Genomic DNA, 18,740 nt, shown 5'->3' on the forward strand with positions numbered 1-18,740 from the left:
TAGCGGGGACAGGACACAACCCTGTGGTACCCCCTGTTTAATTTTACTTGGCTTGCTAGTTTTGTCTCTGAAAATTACTGACGAGTGTCGACCACTCAGATAATTCGCCGACCACCGTTTGAGTCCCTGTGGGAGTGCTCAAAAGCGCCAGTTGTTTCACTGCTTTTGTTGGCGCGAACTGGACCGATGTTACTGGAGCCAACAATGCCATGCATTTTCTTTATTTCAGCAATAAGCAAAGAAATAGCGGCATCTTTATCATTAAGTTTACACGTAGAGAAAGAATTTCTGCATGCAGGCTATCACATTTTTGCACCAATTGCTTTTTATCTTCAACCAGCGTACCTAATATTGAGAGAACACGAACATTATCCGGAAACCTCACAAGCAAACTAGGGTACCATGACAACCAACCCTCCAAGAGGAAATTGAGGGCTTGTTCGAGGTGCAACCACAACCGCAGTGTTGCGCGAATTATTAAAGTATCACGTTCGGTTTCTAGCAACGTTTTATCAGTTGGGAAGTTGCAACTGTATTGCAAATTTTCATCAGTGCTGCAGTATTGGCACTTTTATTCCGTGCCTCGAACAGGTCCCACCAAACCACGTGATAGATACCAAACTACTTACATTTTAGTCTGTTATCATGGCCCCGGGGCCCCCGGATAGGTCGCCAAATAGATTCTATGCTTTAGCAGATTTTCTAGACATCCCAACCAAAAAGAAAAGAAAACCTAACTCAAATACCGACATTTTCCCAAAACTTACTCTAAAGCGTAATGCCACACCTAATCCTAAATTTATATTAATCTCTTCACCAGACAACAACGTGTCACTTTCTAAACTCAGTCCATTTGCTATCAAAAAATGCATTGAAGCCGTTTCAACTGAAGTCGACTCCATATCCCAACTCCGCGACGGCAATCTTCTTGTGCTAACGCGCAACCCGCAAGTCGCAAAGAAATTCTTGAAAATAAAAACCTTTTCTAACCTATGTCTAGTAAACGTCAAACTTCATGATACCTTAAACTCCGTAAAAGGTGTTATGTATGCCCCTTGCTTAAAGCACGTGGAAGAAGAGGAAATAATCAATGAAATGAAAGACCAACACGTCACAGGCGTCTACAAATTTTCTAAGATAATAAAAGGCGAACGAACAATTACTGGCCAAATGGTCCTTACTTTCGATCTATACCGTCTCCCTGAGACAGTCGACGTTGCTTGGTATAAGGTTAAGGTGCAACCCTACATCCCCAGCCCAATGAGATGTAAAAGATGCCAAAAATTGGGGCATACCATCAAACGTTGTGAACGCAACCCGATGTGCTTCATCTGCAACCTTCCTCCACACGACCCAGAAGATTGCACTAGAATCCAATGCGCTAACTGTGAGGAAGAACATCCTTCCTCTGATAAGAACTGCAGTAAGTTTAAAGAGGCCAAAGAAATTCTGAAAATCCAAACCTTGGAAAAATGCAGTGTGGGCGAAGCCCGACGAAAATACAAAAGCACTGTACGCCTCCCCCCCACTTCGCGGCCCTTATTCAGACATAGTCAGGGAAAATGATACTAACCCTTCTTCAAATGCAGTATCGAAAGATACCGCCACAACATCACCACAAAACCAAAATTCCAATAAGCTAGAGTCATCCATCATAACAGAAGCAACCGCATTAGTTGTACCTCAAAACCAACAAAAAGAACAACCACCTAAAGAACAACCACTTAAACAACAACAACCAACAACCTCAAACAACGCCAACTTTAGCCTGGCATCAGAAAATCCAAATCCAGTTGCGCTACCTAGCTCAACTAGTCAAACCAACCAAACAACAATGTCACCAATATCTCTTTTTACCCAAAACCTCCTAAAAAACAATGATTATTTTATAAAAAGCGTCGAAAATCTCGACAATCCTACAAATCTCTCTGCAGACGACCTTCAGCATTAATATTTATATTCTCTCCTTGTAAAGTCACCTTTCAAACATGGAGAATCTTTCTTTTTTCATCATGAACCTGAATATTCTACAATGGAATATGAAAGGTTATTACAATAACTTCTCAGAATTACAAATTCTGATCAAGCAACACAACCCAAGTATAATCTCAATACAAGAAACACACTGTAGCTTCAACGCTACACCAACTTTTCCAAACAATTACACTAACTACTTTACAAACACTACAACTAACACAACATCCAAGCAGGGTGTTGGTATGATGATAAAAAACCACATTCCACATAAAAGGATTAACATCAACTCTCCTCTTCAGGTTGTTATAATAAAGTTGAATTAAACATCAAATTCACGGTAGCGTCCCTATATCTACCGCCTAGTCAGCAATTTAGTAGTAGGGATCTTAAAGATATTTTCTGCGCAATAAACACTCCGCTAATAGTACTTGGCGACTTCAATGGATGGAGCCATTTATGGGGATCAAGCACCACCAACCACCGCGGACTCACTATTGAAAATGCTTTAAGACTGTCTGACCTATGCGTCTTGAATGATGGTAGGCCGACTCATTTTTTCCACCCATTCCACCTTCTCCCACGTTGAAATCTCCCTATGCTCACCTTCCTTATTTCCTTTAATAACATGGCAAATTCTCGATGACCTCCACCATAGTGACCACTTTCCCATAATTTTGAAGTTTACACATAATCCTAACACCCCTCAACGAACAAAGGTTCCTCCAAAATTCCTATTGGACTTCGCCGACTGGCCAAATATTCCAATTATGTCGACATTGAGCTTGAACAAAGGGCAAAATCGAGATCTCCAAACGTAGAGGCTGCAAACATATCCAAAGCAATCCGCTCCGCCGCCAACCTTCATATTCCACAAGCGTCTAATTCTCCTAGAACCCATGTTCCATGGTGGAATAAAGACCTTTCTATCCTCAGGACAGAAAAGATGAAAGCCTGGTACAAGTTCAAAAAACAACCAAACTTCCGAAAACCTTATAAACTTCAAAAAGCTGAACGCAAAGTTCAGAAAAGAAATGAAAACCCAAAAAAGAGCTAGCTTCCAAAAGTTCACAGAATCCATATCCCCCCTCCTCATCCGTCCTTGAAATATGGAACAAAATAAATAGGCTCTGCCACCGAAGCCCACACAACCCCATCGTCGCCATAAAAACCAACAACACCACTTCCTCAGACCCCACTGTGATTGCCAACCAGTTTGGATCAGTATGGTCCACCTATTCATCTGACAGCAATTTTCCTAATCATTTTACAATAGAAAAAGACATGGTCTTAAATCAGATATCCCCACTTAATGAAGTACATCCATCAGCAGCCCTTATCGAAAAACAAATCTGTGAAATCGAATTATCTATGTGCACTGCCAAAGCAAAAGGAAAAACACCCGGCTTCGACCGTATTTCCTACAAGATGATTAAAGAGCTATCCGCAATAGGGAAATCTCGACTTTTACACCTATATAACAGTATATTTGAAACGGGCATTATTCCACAGAATTGGAAAATAGCAGCCATAATACCTATCCGTAAGCCGAATAAAAACCCCCTCACTACCGATGGATACCGTCCGATATCACTACTTTCTTGTTTATCAAAAACACTTGAGCGGATAATAACGAACCGAATTGCGTGGCTTATCGAGACACAGCAACTAATAAACCCCAACCAGGTTGCTTTCAGAGCAAATAGAGGCTGCACTGACGCACTACTCCACGTAGACTTCTATGTCACAAAAGCTCTTTCAGCTAGCAACCACGTCTCCATTCTGTCACTGGATTTCGAAAAAGCATTTGACCGAATCGGGTCACACATAATTCTTCGGCGGCTTCATTCTTGGGGAGTTGGCCCCAAAATCTTCAAGTTCATAAAATCCTTTTTAAGCAATAGAAAATTCCGGGTAAGGATCCAAAATGTACTTTCCAACATATATCCCTTAAGCAATGGAATCCCACAGGGCTCTCCGCTTTCAGTCATTCTCTTTAATATTGCCTTTAACGAAATCAGCGACATTATAAAATCCTACAATCGAGTCGATCACTGCCTGTATGCTGACGACGTCTATATTCTCTGTAAAAGTAACGACAATGAAGAAACCAATTTAATTTTCAAAAATATAGTAAAAGATATACTGGAATGGTCTGACCAGTCCGGAGCCAGAATATCATTAGAAAAAACAAAAAATTTTCACATTTGTAGAAAACGTTCATGCGACTTTTTCAACCGTAGATTATCTATAAATAATGTCGAAATTGAAAATGTAAAAAAACTAAAGATTTTAGGCATTATATTCTCTCATAATTATAAATGGAACGAACACTGCTTGTATCTAAAGAAATCATTAGCTGCCAGAATAAATATAATTACTTACCTTGCAAGCAAAGCATGTCATGTACATATCAACACATTAATATATTTAACTAAAACCTTAGTGTTAAGCAAAATAGATTACGGGCTCTTTCTTTTCGGAAGCTCCCCAAAGTCAACTCTAAACATCTTAAAAGCATTGTACCACCAAGCAGCGAGAGCGAGTACCTTTGCGTTTCGCACAACTCCCATCCATAATCTTTTGGCAGAGGCTGGATTACCGACGATCGAAGAAAGGGCATATCAAATCAAAACAAGACTGGTATCTAAACTTGCCTTCTCGTGCAACTCGGTCATCAACGAAGACATTAGTAACATAAATAACATCAACAGAAACAAACGCCATCATTCGGTTATGCATACGATCTTTGAGACTACACAGAACATGGAACTTCCATATTCATCTGAATCTTACCAGACAAAAAACCCCCCCCCTGGGAAATCAAAAAAGTCTCGTGTGACCTCTCGCTAACCAGATATACTAAAAGTGACACACCAAGAGATGTATACGCTTCTATCTTTCAGGAACGCACGGATGGATCTAAAACCGATTACGGCCCAGCTAGTTTCGCAGTAGTCAATAAATTGGGCAAAACTCTGAGAGTCCAAACGTTACCCGATCTAGCATCTGTCTTTACAGCGGAAGCGGTCGCAATTCGCACTGCCTTAATCATGGCACAAAATAATCATAACAAAACACTCATATGCACCGATAGCAGATCCGTTCTAAAAGCTGTTCAAAATCCTGCTTCTAACTTCAACATAATCAATCAAATACGAGACCTGCTCATCGACAACGTTTCATCTACACGACTGCTTTGGATACCGGGTCACGCTGGGATTTATGGCAATGAAATGGCCGACAAATCAGCAAAATCAGCTTCACACGCACCGGTTTCTATGGAATACGCTCTAGAGAAGAAAGACTTACAAGCGAGATTAAAACGACAGCTCCTCGAAAAATCGAAACAAGACTGGCTATTGTATAATCACCACCACTATACACTTATCAATAGAAATTTCATAGCGCCACAATATCCATCTGGATTACCGAAAAGGCATATACAAAACTTCTCTCGTCTACGCTTAGGCCATACAATAGACACCCATGAACATCTTCTGAAAGGCCAACCACCTCCAATATGTCCACTATGTGGAGGCAACCTCTCCTTAAGCCATATCTTCGCACACTGCCCTGCCCTCGGAGCAGCCAGACATCAACACCTCAAAAACAATTGGATTGAAATCCTCAAATCACCTACCACAGAAAACATAAAAAGCATCAACAATTACATCAGCCATATAAGAGCCCGTATATAACAACAATCACCAAATTTATTCAAATATATTCTAACTATTTTTCGTAATTTTATTTAACTTCTAACATCTGACAAATTATATATATATATATAATGCACCACGAAAGTAAATGTAAATAGAGCCGATAGCCATGGCAGCTAATGCTCTTTCCTTTATATTAGCCAATTAATTAATTAGTTTGTTAATAAATAATAATAATAATAATAGCCGGGTCTAAATATACGGAAGTAAATACTATAATATGCTAGCATGTTATGGTATGCATACATTGGGAGCAGCAGTGAATGCAGGCGGCATGACACATAAAAAATTATAGTTTAAAAAACTAAAACCTCCCTATTATAATTGCCAGTCGTACTGTCATCAGGTATGTAACTTGAGAATAGAAATCGCTGCATCTTTTAGGCGCATCAATATTACATAGTTACATCCCGAGCTAATAAAAGGAAGGTAAAAAGGGGTGCACTGTGGCTAGTCATGTCGGCTGGGCTGGGTTCTCGCCTTCACCGCTATTCCCTGCGCCATAGCAGAGCAGTCCGGTATGGCCGGAAGTATCGGACGGACACAACAAAAATCCCAAAAAAATTATTAAAAAAATAGTTACAAAAAAAAGCTGAAAAAGAACTACAGAGAATTACATATCGAGGGCTTATATTCAATACCCTCTATCTGCAAAAGCTCAATTTTTCAGGAGAGCCAAAAAACCTGTTTTGACAGCTATTTTTAAATGTGTTAATAATTTTGTCTTAAAAATTCACGCTATATGTTAAAACTAGGATTTTACCTTTAGTTCATTTTATTTTAGTTTAAAGATCAGATAGAGGTTATTGCAATTCGAATTGTAACTATTTATATATAAAAAAAAGTGCTGATAGCGGGTTTTGCAGAATAATGAAAATGTCAGTTCTTTAGGTAAATGTTACTAAGTTTTTAACACAAAAATCATTGGTCTGCAAACTCGTTCCCTTCTATTCCGACGTGCCCAGGTAACCACATAACTTTAATGGTGTTTTTATGTCGAAAGAGTATTTCACGTGATTTCGAAATTATATGAAAATCATTAGCACTGTTAAAGAGAGCTTCGATGGCTGATTTACTGTCCGTGCATATGAGGAAATTTCCTTCGTTTTTAGAAGCGAAAGGTACAGCTTCTAGCAATGCCGCTGATTCGGCTGTAAATGCCGAGCAGTACGCGGGAAAAGCACCGACAATTGTAAAACCAACTAACTAAACTCATTAAACTAGAATTTAATAGACTACAAAACTGCATACCACAATTTTTTCTAAAGATGCTGACTAAAAAGTTAAACATTTTTCAGAAATTTCATAATTTTTGCACAAACTCTGTGGGAAGACAATATCTATGCATAATTATATCATGGTGGTAATATCCTTTAGTGTTGCTTATTATTGCTCTTTGACAGGCATGTGCAGAGACTGAGTAGGTCTTTAAAAACGGGAACGTTTCAAATATATGGACTTCAACATAAATTACATAGTTTAATTGTTAAAAATTTAAAAGCGACTGTTTTTTTCTCGAAATAATGTTGCTCTATTTTCGTCAGCCTGTACACAGCTTTAAGTATGTGTTCATTTCTCAAAATATAGACCTCGAATAAGCAAAATTGCAATACTTTATACTAATATAGCCATTTTGCAGGACGAAAAGTAACCTAGTGCAAATGTTACAATATAAGAAGGCAAAATGACTGAAGAGCTTTAATTAATCAAGTATAACAGTCTCCTTTGTTAACTAAAAAAAAATTTATGAATTTATTACTCTTTCAACTTTATTCAAACAAAACATGTTAATTTTAGCTGAAACATTTTAGCTGCTTTTTGGCCAATTTAGCCGGTCGGCCCAAAAGTTCTGGCAACATTGCTTATCAGGCCGAACAGAAACTCCCTGGGAGTTGTTCTCTCTTTTCCCTTTCCTCCTATCACGAATAAAAATTCCATGAGGATTTTTTATATTAAATGGCGGAATGGATCTCTCAAAACAGTGTCAAACAGCTTTTTCGAAGTTCGAGTTTCCTCCTCCCAAGTTTTCGGGGAAAATTCTATTCCCTGTTAGTTAATTATTGGAGAGTTTCTTTCTCGGGAGACACAAATTCCCGGAGAACAAACTCCCGGGAGTATTAAGAATTGGGCTAAATGAGTAGTAAAGAATCCTTTGTTGGCTGGTTTCCCCGGTTTGAGCAGTGGCACCACTCTCCCCACCTTCCAGATGTCTGGGATGATGAGCGTGGCCATTGACCAATTGAGGACCTCAGTTAGGTACGCTACTACCGCAGGACCCAAATTTTTCAGCATCAACATGCGTATTCCGTCGGGACCCATGGCTTTGGAGGGTTTCGCTTTCCCGATGGCTACATGAACTTCACCGCGAGTGAAAGCAAGGGGCGCACAAGTTGTTGGCAGTTTTTGCAGCCTTCTGAACACTCGACGCTTGGCTTTGTCCACCGGAGGATGCAGTATGAGCTGCCGGCTAAAATAGCTCGCTCATCGCTCCGGGGCCGACGAAGCATGGTTGCCGAAAGAAATTTCGACCCTGTCGTCATGCTTCGTCGGATTGGACAGTGACTTCACGGTTGACCAAAGCTTACTCACACCAGAGGTGAAGTTGCAGGTCTTCAGATGCTCTTCCCACTTCTTCCGCTTATGTACGTTCACTAGTTGCCGAATCTCCGCGTTGAAATCCCTGATACGGGGATCTCCGGGATCGGCCTGACGAGGGCTGTCATGCTCATCGGCTGTAACAGCCGCTTCAGCAAGGAAATTTGGACGTGGATCCGCTATGCATCCTGCCGGTAAGAAGCGAGCTGCAGCAGCAGTGACAGCCCTGCGGAACTTACGTTCACCAAGGTGGACGTCGGTTGGTGTGGGGAGCGCAGCGAAGGTGTTTTCAGTAAATTCCGCGAAGCCTTTCCAATCAGCTTAAAAAAGTTGATATAGGTCGGGTGTTTCGCGGAAGCAAAGTCAGATGGGCAGATGGTCTGATGCCAAACTCAGTATAGGTCGCCCTGCTACGCTGTTTATCAGACCAGCGCTGACTATATTTATGTCTGGCGAGCTGCAGCACCTGCCAAAATCCTGGTGGGTGCGTCGTCGTTCATTAGCCAGAATGTCGAATCGTCTGTTCGGGTTTGCGACCGGGCAGCGCAACACGGACCCTCGAAGTTTTTCGTCCAATCTCGCGTGGTGCGCAGACCTGATCATGCCCTAAAGTGGCACCAGCCAAGGCAGGTGTTGCACTTGACTGATGTCACATTACGGAATATCTTGGTCTATGGCACACTCGACGCTTGGCTTTGTCCACCAGAGGATGCAGTATGAGCTGCCGGCTAAAATAGCTCGCGCATCGTCCGGGTCCGACGAAGCATGGTTGCCGAAAGAAATTTCGACCCTGTCGTCATGCTTCGTCGGATTGGACAGTGACTTCACGGTTGACCAAAGCTTACTCACACCAGAGGTGAAGTTGCAGGTCTTCAGATACTCTTCCCACTTCTTCCGCTTATGTACGTTCACTAGTTGCCGAATCTCCGCGTTGAAATCCCTGATACGGGGATCTCCGGGATCGGCCTGACGAAGGCTGTCATGCTCATCGGCTAGAACAGCCGCTTCAGCAAGGAAATTTGGACGTGGATCCGCTATGCATCCTGCCGGTAAGAATCGAGCTGCAGCGGCAGTGACAGCCCTGCGGAACTTACGTTCACCAAGGTGGACGTCGGTTGGTGTGGGGAGCGCAGCGAAGGTGTTTTCAGTAAATTCCGCGAAGCCTTTCCAATCAGCTTTAAAAAAGTTGATATAGGTCCGGTGTTTCGCGGAAGCAAAGTCAGATGGGCAGATGGTCTGATGCCAAACTCAGCACAGGTTGTTGTTGTTGTTGTAGCGGCTACAACAACCCCGCCCAGGACGGTTGGTATCGCAGTCGTTGTCGTCAAGTTCCACTAACGGCAACCCTAGGAAGCGTGCAGCTTCTGTAGGGTTTGTCCACAGGGACAAGGCCGTTAGGGTTGTCGGGTTTTCCGGGCATGCGAAGAGATGTTTCGAGTCATGTGGGGTCTCTCCGCATGCCGAACACTCATTCGGCACATCCTCATTCAACCTACTCAGGTAGGAGTTCAACCTGCTGCAGTAGCCGGAGCGAAGTTGTGCAAGTGTTGTGCGAGTCTCCCGAGGCAGCTGAAGCTCCGTCTCGTCTATGTCCGGGGGTGGTATGCCTAGAATGCCGTTCAGGGCCTGTCTGTAAGCTGTCGGGTCCAGAGGTTGTTTGATGAACCTCTGGACTTCATCTGTTAGTTCATATAGATGCCTCCTGACGTGCCTAGGCGAGGGCTCCTCTGCAAGCAGCTGTCTGCTTGGGTGGATACTTCTGTGGCTCCCGATCAGGAACTGCTTGCAGAGCATTATATTGTGCTCCTTTACGGGGAGCATTTGCGCCTCGCCGTGTAGATGGTGTTCAGGCGACATCAGGAGGCATCCTGTCGCTGTCCTGAGTGCGGTGTTCTGTACAGTCTGTAGCTTCGTCCACTGCGTCCTACTAGTCCCTGGCGACCACACTGGCGCTGCGTAGTTCAAGACCGGCTGGCCTATTGCCTTGTATGTTGCCAGCAACGTTTCTTTGTCTTTGCCCCAAGTACTGCCGCCTAGCGACTTGAGGACCTTGTTGCGGCTCTGTACTTTATTGACAATAGCGGTTGAGTGCGCAGAGAGGGAGAACAGGCCGTCGAATGTTTCTCCGAGTATTTTGGGGTTATTCACCGTCGGAATTGGTGTGTCATCGACGTGAATCCCCAGCGGTAGCCTGACCTCCTTCGTCCAGGTTGTGAACAGGGTCGCGGAGTATTTCGTAGGGGAGAGGGCTAGACACTTTGCAGTGAAGAAGCGAGAAAGTTCGGAGAGATACCCGTTTACTTTCGAACACAGGTCATCAATTCCATTCGCAGTCGCCATGATCGAGCAATCGTCGGCATAAGACAATCGAGACTCCCTCTGGTGGTTGAGTGAGCTTTGAAATGTAAAAGTTAAACAGTAGCGGGGAAATGACACCACCCTGAGGAACCCTCTGTTTTATTTTTCGCTGCTCAAACCGGGGAAACCAGCCAACAAAGGAGATTCTTATCGACCGATAACACTCCTTTCCCCGGTAGCGAAGACACTAGAGCCGTTGCTGCTCCCGTATTTCACAAACCACCTGAAAGTGCACAGTACAACAGCAGCACTTAAAACCATAAACACTCAAGATAACACGTGGCCTTAATAGGGCATTCGCACGAGGCGATTTCTCAGGCAACTTTTGCATTTAACTCACGCAGGGTTGCACGAAAAAAAATTGAATGGCTAAAAATATCAAAATATAAAAAAATATCACAAAAATATCACATTTGGTTGAACGGCCTCTCAACTAATCGCTTTCAACAAAGTTGGTCGCCAGCCAACATTTAGCTATTCAACTTTTCTTTCGTGCAACCCTGCATGAGTTGAAAGCAAAAGTTGAACGCAAAATCGCCTCGTGCGAACACCTTTTAACCGCAACCGTCCCTGTGAGAGAACTATTCTAGTAGCGCTGGACCTGTCAAAGGCGTTTGAAACCGTCAGCCACTCCACGCAACTAGAAGATACAGAGGCTTCCTCTCTCCCACAGAGGCTCAAACGGTTGTCGGCGAATTATCTGAGCGGTCGATACTCGTCGGTAATGTTGACACCCCTATTGCGAATGTCGACTGCCAGTGGATAATCGAATATTAGTGCTCGGAAATTAGACATCTTTATTTTAAATTAAAGTTTAATTCTTTCACTACACGTGTATGTTAAAGTTTTTAAAATCGGCTCAAGCGTTTGGACACAATTACCCAACATCATTGTACAAATAACTAAACCGTACCGTATTTCTTCAACTAGTTGCGTTCCAAATACTTCACGATTTGCAGGTGTTTACAGAAAGTTATTCCAGATGGCCACCTTCCATAAAGTTTATTATTGCCAAAAACAGCTTTTCCTGCAGGTCCTGTAAAACCAACAAACCTTGAAGCATCTGCAACACAACTATTATTCATAAAATTCACATATGTACATACACTTGCATCTTCCAACTCCAAGGGTTTCGACGAATCTCGCAATTTCCTCCTTGCTTTAGCCAATTCTACTAATCTATTAACTTCCGCATCATCTTCCTCATCACTAAACCATATATTAAATGTATCCATTTTTTTAATTTTAAAATAAAAGCAATTATTTTAAAAATGATGTAAGTGAAACACTAAAGAAACAAATGTAAAAAAAAAACAGCTGTTTACAATTCAGTCAACCATTCACAATGGTACAAATTTTATCGATCAAGTTACACATGTAGCGTATTTAAAAATTTTATTTTTATATAAACTTAATTTTAACTTAACGTATTTTTTATTTCAAAAAAGAAAAAATTCTGAAGTAATCAAAAATTTTCTTTTTGATTTACATAAATTGAAAAAGAACTTAATTCAATAATTTCAAAAATAACAAAGTACAAAAATTAACAAAGTACAATAGTAAATAGTATTAACACTACAATACTGTAGTATTAACACTACACACAATAGCGAAATAAAAGATTATCGACTCGATCGACAAAGTTCTATTCTACTGCCAGTCGACACCCGCAATAGGGGGCTTAGAGACCAATCGAGCAAACTTAGAAAAACGGTGAATAAACCCAAAATACTCGGAGTAACCTTCGACAGTCAGACGGACGAAGTTCAACCTCTGGACCCGTCAGCATATCGACAGGCTCTGAACGGCATTCACAGGGACTCAGTCTCGAGTTATGTAGACGCCAGACCTATGAATGCCGTTCTAGGCGCACAACCACCGGACATAGACGAGACGGAGCTTCATCTGCCTCGCGAGACAAGAACCACAATAGCCCAACTTCGCTCTGGCTACTGCAGCAGGTTAAACTCATATCTGAGCAGACTAAACGCGGATGTGCCGAATGAGTGTAAGGCGTACGGAGAGACACCTCATGACTCGCCATGAAATGTGAAATAGTGGCAATACTAGCGATTTTAGGTTATAAAAATTTTGGCAAGCACAAAGTTTGTTTACTGTTGTAAAATATATGAAATAGTAGTGAATAAATGATATTGTTTTAATAAAACAATAACGGGAGACGTTTTGGTAGTGGTAAAAAAGTGAGAAGAGGTGATTTAGTGAATTTGTGTCGGCCCATACAAAAAAACAAAATTTAACAAAAGTTTTTTTGTTAATAACTTTTAACAAAAAAAAAAAAAGAGATTCTTGACCGCGCTAGAGTGCGGACGTGTTTTGCTTCTGCTCTTGCTATTTGGTTTGTTAGTGGTTTTAACATGGACTCTTGCGGAAAGTGTGGCAAATCATTTACGCGAAATGATACCTTGATTGTGCCGTGCAGTGGTTTTTGTCAAAAACAATTTCACCGTACTTGCTGTGTGGGCCAAATATCAGAATATGATGTCAGACTATTTAACCAGAATAAGCATATCTGCTATCTTTGCCCAGAGTGTTTGTTATTGCCTGCAAAATTAACAAGGTCTTTGGATTCTTTCATGGCTACGCATAAAAATGGCTTAGACTCTATCGTAACCACAATAATGGACCAATTTGGTGACATTCATAAAGAAATTGCTTTAATAAATCATAAAAACTGTGAACACAACAAAAATGTTTCATCATGTTTAAAAACTTTATGTACAGAATTCGGTGCCCTAAAGGATGTTGTTGCTAATTCTAAATCAACTGCTAAGGTGAACAACAACAAGAATAAGTTAAACGGTTTTCCTGACCTACGAAGAGCGAAGTCACCAACCTCGGCTATGGAGAGATCTGAGAGTTCTGCGATTGTTAACAATGCACTTTCTCTTACTTCAGCGGAGGTGGATAATAATATTTCTTCAGATGCTTTGCCGTCGGCTTCTCAACAAATGCGATCTGCATTATCAGCTAATATGATAACTGCACATAATGCTTCTTCATCTTCTCCTGCTGACGTGAATAATGTCATTTCTGTCGCTTCGTCATCAGCTTCTAAACAGATGCCGACTGCGTTATCAACTGCTTTGCCGTCGGCTTCTCAACAAATGCGAACTGCATTATCAGCTAATATGATAACAGCAAACAATGTTTCTTCATCTTCTTCCGCTGACGTGAATAATGTCACTTCTGTCGCTTGGTCATCAGCTTCTAAACAGATGCTGACTGCGTTATCAACTGCATTGGCTACTGTTACTAATACATCTTCACCTTCCACTGCTGTTATCAATGCTACTCCCAATGCTTTGCCCTCTGCATCAAAACAACTGCAAACTGTTTCGTCAGATATATTAAATGCATCTACCCAGCCGCAACTCGGTGCTGATTGGATCACTGTTCCGCGAAAGAAAGTGCCCAAGCGGAAAAATATCGTGGTTGGCCGTAATGAAAATAATGATCTGGGAGTATTTTCGCCTCTTAAGTGGCTCCATTTATCATCGTTCAAGCCAACGGTTTCGGAAGTCGATATTATTAATTACGTGTCGAAGCAAGTCATCGTTGATAAGCAACAAATTGCCTGCTATAAATTGGTAAAGAAGGATACAAATGAGACATCACTAAAATATATCAACTTCAAATTGGGAGTTCCTCAAGATGTATATTTTAATTTGCTGAAGCCAGAAATCTGGCCAACAAATGTTAATATTCGACAGTTCCGTTTTTTTTCAAAAACAAGGAGGGCAACCTCCTCCAAGTTAGTTGTTCCTCCTACGCATAATAATCCATTAAAAATCTATTTTCAAAATATCTCTGGCATGAGAACCAAAGTAAATGATGTTTATCTTGCTACAACTCATACGGATTTCGATGTTATTGTCTTAGTCGAGACATGGCTTAACGGGAATTTTTGCAATGAGGAGTTCTTCGACCGAAATTTGTTTTCAGTCTTTCGCAAGGATAGAGACAGTACAGCGACAGATACCACTCGTGGGGGCGGTGTTCTCATTGCTGTAAAAATTGGTATTGGCGCCGCAGTCGTCACCCTAAAAAATGCTGACTCTCAACTCGACCAGCTATGTGTATCTATTGATGGTGATGGTGCGAAACTATACATCTGCGTATCCTATATACCTCCTAACAGCTCAGAGAAATTATATAGTGACCATGTAGATAATATTTTAGATTTATCATCATTTTCAAATAAGGAAGCCCAATTGTGTCTACTTGGTGACTATAATCTCAGCAAAATTATGTGGTCATGCCTTCCGGATGATACTGTGCTCATTCCTAGTAATGTAAATTGCCCTAGTGAAATTTATTTAATAGACGGTTTCTATAGCTTACAATTAAGACAAATCAATCACTTTGAAAATGAGCTTAATAGGATTTTAGATCTTGTATTTATCTCATACGACCTTAGGTTTAAGCTATCCAGGTCAGATTGTCCAATATCTCCAACTGATAAGCATCATATCCCACTCATACTGGAGCTTGAGTTTTATGAGTATTCTGCCTGCCCACAAGAAACTCCCTTGTGGTCGAATTTTAATTATTCACGTTGCGACTTTGAGCATATAAATAACCTAATTTCTGGCGTGGATTGGGAAATCTTATTCTCGGAGTGTAGTCTCCCGGATTGTTTTGTTAAATTCATATCTCAACTTGAACGAATTACTAGGGAAAACATCCCAACATTCTCCAACCGTGTTCATAAACTACCGTGGTATAATAGGAGGCTAAAAAAATTAAAGAATTTACGAAATAAATTTTATATACTTTTTAAAAATAGTGGTAGTATGCAGCATAAAGTGTTGTTTGAGAAATATAAGGCTGATTTCAATTGTTTAAACAAGTTTTTATATAACAAATACCTAATGGGTTTCGAAAATAACATCAAAACTAATCCAAAAGCTTTTTGGTCCTTTATCAACTCCAAGCGTACTTCATCGGCATTTCCAATTTCCATGCATTACGAAGGGAAGCAGTCATCCTCAATGAATGACACAGCAAATTTGTTTGCTGATTTTTTCAAATCAAATTTTGTAACTGATTATTCTTCGAGTGGTGAGGCTACCTACAATAATAGTCCTGCATCGTTAGATTTCGGATCTTTGATGTTATCGGAAGATGATATTTTTTACGGTATAAGAAGCTTAAAGACCTCCAAACTAGTGGATGTTCATCAAATCTCGTCTTATTTTCTTAAGCAATGCATCGCATCTATTTCCGAGCCATTGCTTCTCTTATTTAACTTATCACTAGCGTCAGGTCATTTTTTGGATGATTGGAAAATCACCTCTGTGTCTCCTATTTTTAAAACAGGTGACAAAAGTGACATTTCGAATTATCGGCCTATTTCTAAGCTTCCTAATATTGCGAAATTATTTGAAAAAATTGTTAGTAGTAAACTTTCATTTGCCATTAAACAATCAATATCCCCCTCTCAACATGGGTTTGTACCAGGGCGCTCTACCGTGACTAACCTAGCCGTTTTTTCAAATTATTGTATATCAGCGTTTGTGGGTGGCTACCAGGTTGATACCATATACACTGATATATCTAAAGCTTTTGATCGCGTGTCACATAATTTACTCCTGCAAAAGTTAAAACATTTGGGTATTCACTCAAGCTTTCTGTCCTGGATAAAGTCTTATCTTTGCAATAGAGTAAATAAAGTTGTTGTCGATGGGATTAGCTCCTCCCCTTTTACTGCGACCTCGGGAGTTCCGCAAGGAAGTATTTTGGGTCCTTTGTTCTTTGTTCTCTTTATGAATGATTCCAGTGTTTGTTTTAAACATTGTGAATACCTGTTATACGCTGATGACCTGAAGGTCTTTAAAAAAATTGAAAATGCCTCTGATATTGGTGTTCTTCAAGCCGAGCTTAATAATTTTTGTGAGTGGTGTTGTCGTAATAAATTAACACTTAATACAAATAAATGTTTTTCTGTAACTTATTGCAAGTCTCGTTCCCCCTTACTATCGTCTTACTCTATTTCAAATGTTGTCCTGAAGTTGAGTACCAAAATTAAGGATCTAGGTGTCGTGTTTGATTCAGCGTTCTCATTTGTCGAACATATCAATTATATTATTCCCAAAGCGTTCTCGTCATTAGCTTTCATTAAGCGAAATAGTGCCCATTTCAAGGACCCCTATACAAGAAAGCTTTTATATAATGCGTTTGTCAGGTCCAAACTGGAATATGCCTCTATAATATGGAATCCTTCTTACGAAGTTCACCATAATAGGATTGAGCGCGTACAAAAATGTTTTTTAAAATTTGGTTTGGCTCAAATTAGGTTTGATAATCCTACTCCACCATATATATCTCGCTGCAAGTTGATTAGCTTGCAAACTCTACGTAGTAGGCGGACTATTTCGGGTCTGTTGTTTTTGCATGATATTCTGAGTGGGGAAATTGACTGCCCCTCCCTATTAGATCGCATTAAACTCAATGCTCCAATGAGGATGCTACGCCAACTTGATATGTTTTCGATTGACCTATGTAAGACTAATTATGCTCTAAATGAACCAATTATAAGGATAATGAGTGATTTTAATGCTTTATGCAAAGTGTACAATGTTAACATTTTTGCCAATAGGATAGAATTTAAGACAACCTTGTGTACATGTTATTCTTAATGTTACAGTTTATTAATGTTTTTTTTTGTTATTATAGTCTGTAAGATTATACTAATCATAGACTCCAATAAATAAATAAATAAATAAATAAATAAATAAAAGGTTAATATTAACCTTCCGCCCCCGGATTGTTAATACGGGACCAAAACGCGTCGATTGATACCCCTCTCGACATTTCCGGACCTTTTTCCGAAGTTGTTACCCTAAACTAGAGAATTACCATAATGACAAATATTTCTTTCGGATTTTTGTTGGGACTGTATACTAAGCTTAGAGCGAACGAGAGTCAACATTTCTCATGGTCCGATTATGCACACTTCACATAACTTCGCATAAACTTCAGACTGCAATTTCGTATGTACTTCGCACGTATTTTGTTTATATTCCATTACCCAGAAATTAGCAGAATATTCAAAAACTTAGAAATCTGTTGAGTTTAGATTTTGCTTCACGTTTTCTTAAGTTGCATTTTTATTGCACTGGTACAAAAGGTTGTGCGAAGTTATGCGAAGTATGCATAATCAGACCTTCAGTTGAGAATATTTAAATTATTATCTCAAAAGTACCATCTAGATCACCTGAAGGGCATGTTTAGCACCGAAAACGAAGTCTCTGATCGTAAAATCTTTTTCGAAGTATGGGCGAATTATGAATTGGATTAAGAACCAATTTTTCAAAGTATTGATTGTAGACGGCCACAATATTTCCGGGAAGTCCATTAACCGTGGTAAACTCCGAGACCCGTCGACATGACATGACATATATGCATTGGAAAAGCAGTGAGGACTTGCCATCAACAGATTGTTATTGCATAATTCCTGAAAACATGCAATACATATAAATTGAATATTTTATTTTAAAGCTGTAAGTTACCTTAAACTTATTAACTAAAATTGGACGAAAGGGTATTAAACGCAACATAATCCTTGTAATAAGCTATTTGATAGTGATGGAAAATTATCGATGGGGCTATCGATAGTATCGATGGTTTAATTTGGCGGCACTATCGAATTTTCTAAACACTATCGATAGTTGTATGTTTAGTCACATTAGGTTATTTCCCATACAAAACGCGGGATCCCGCGGGTGCCTAATACCATGTCCCCAACGGAGCTAACCACGTAGTTATGGCTGTTGAGTTGGTTATCCCGATAACCCACTTCATTTAGCGTAGTTTCGCCATATAAAAATAACAGCACTTAACCATTTCACTGAGATGGTTAAAAGCTAACCAACTCGAAACCACGTCGAAAGTCTGATACAATCCTGTGTTTTTTCCGCCATCTGTCGGTCATTAGCTTTAAAATGAAAAAAATTCGTTCCTTACTAGTGTTTGGACTTAACTAAGACCAGAATAGATTTACTCCGGTTTTTGAAAAAATTTTAAATCTACTCCTCTACTCATATTGACTTCAAATCTATTCCGTTTTTT

At 40.3% G+C, this 18,740-nt stretch overlaps 1 protein-coding gene across 1 annotated transcript; it reads right to left on the bottom strand.

The window, feature by feature from the left end:
* Positions 1-2,948: 2,948 nt before the first annotated feature.
* Positions 2,949-18,554, bottom strand: LOC118744111. The gene is made up of 3 exons (XM_036476842.1): positions 18,182-18,554; positions 17,887-18,126; positions 2,949-4,058 (listed from the first exon to the last, which is right to left on the bottom strand). The coding sequence occupies exons 1-3, from the start codon at positions 18,227-18,229 to the stop codon at positions 4,050-4,052; spliced, it is 297 nt and encodes a 98-aa protein (XP_036332735.1). The 5' UTR covers positions 18,230-18,554; the 3' UTR covers positions 2,949-4,049.
* Between the last annotated feature and the right edge of the window lie 186 nt (positions 18,555-18,740).

The sequence above is a fragment of the Rhagoletis pomonella genome, unplaced genomic scaffold (assembly GCF_013731165.1).
Source record: "Rhagoletis pomonella isolate Grant_MI unplaced genomic scaffold, Rhpom_1.0 Rhpom_scaffold_00008, whole genome shotgun sequence".
Taxonomy (NCBI): Eukaryota; Metazoa; Arthropoda; class Insecta; order Diptera; family Tephritidae; genus Rhagoletis; species Rhagoletis pomonella.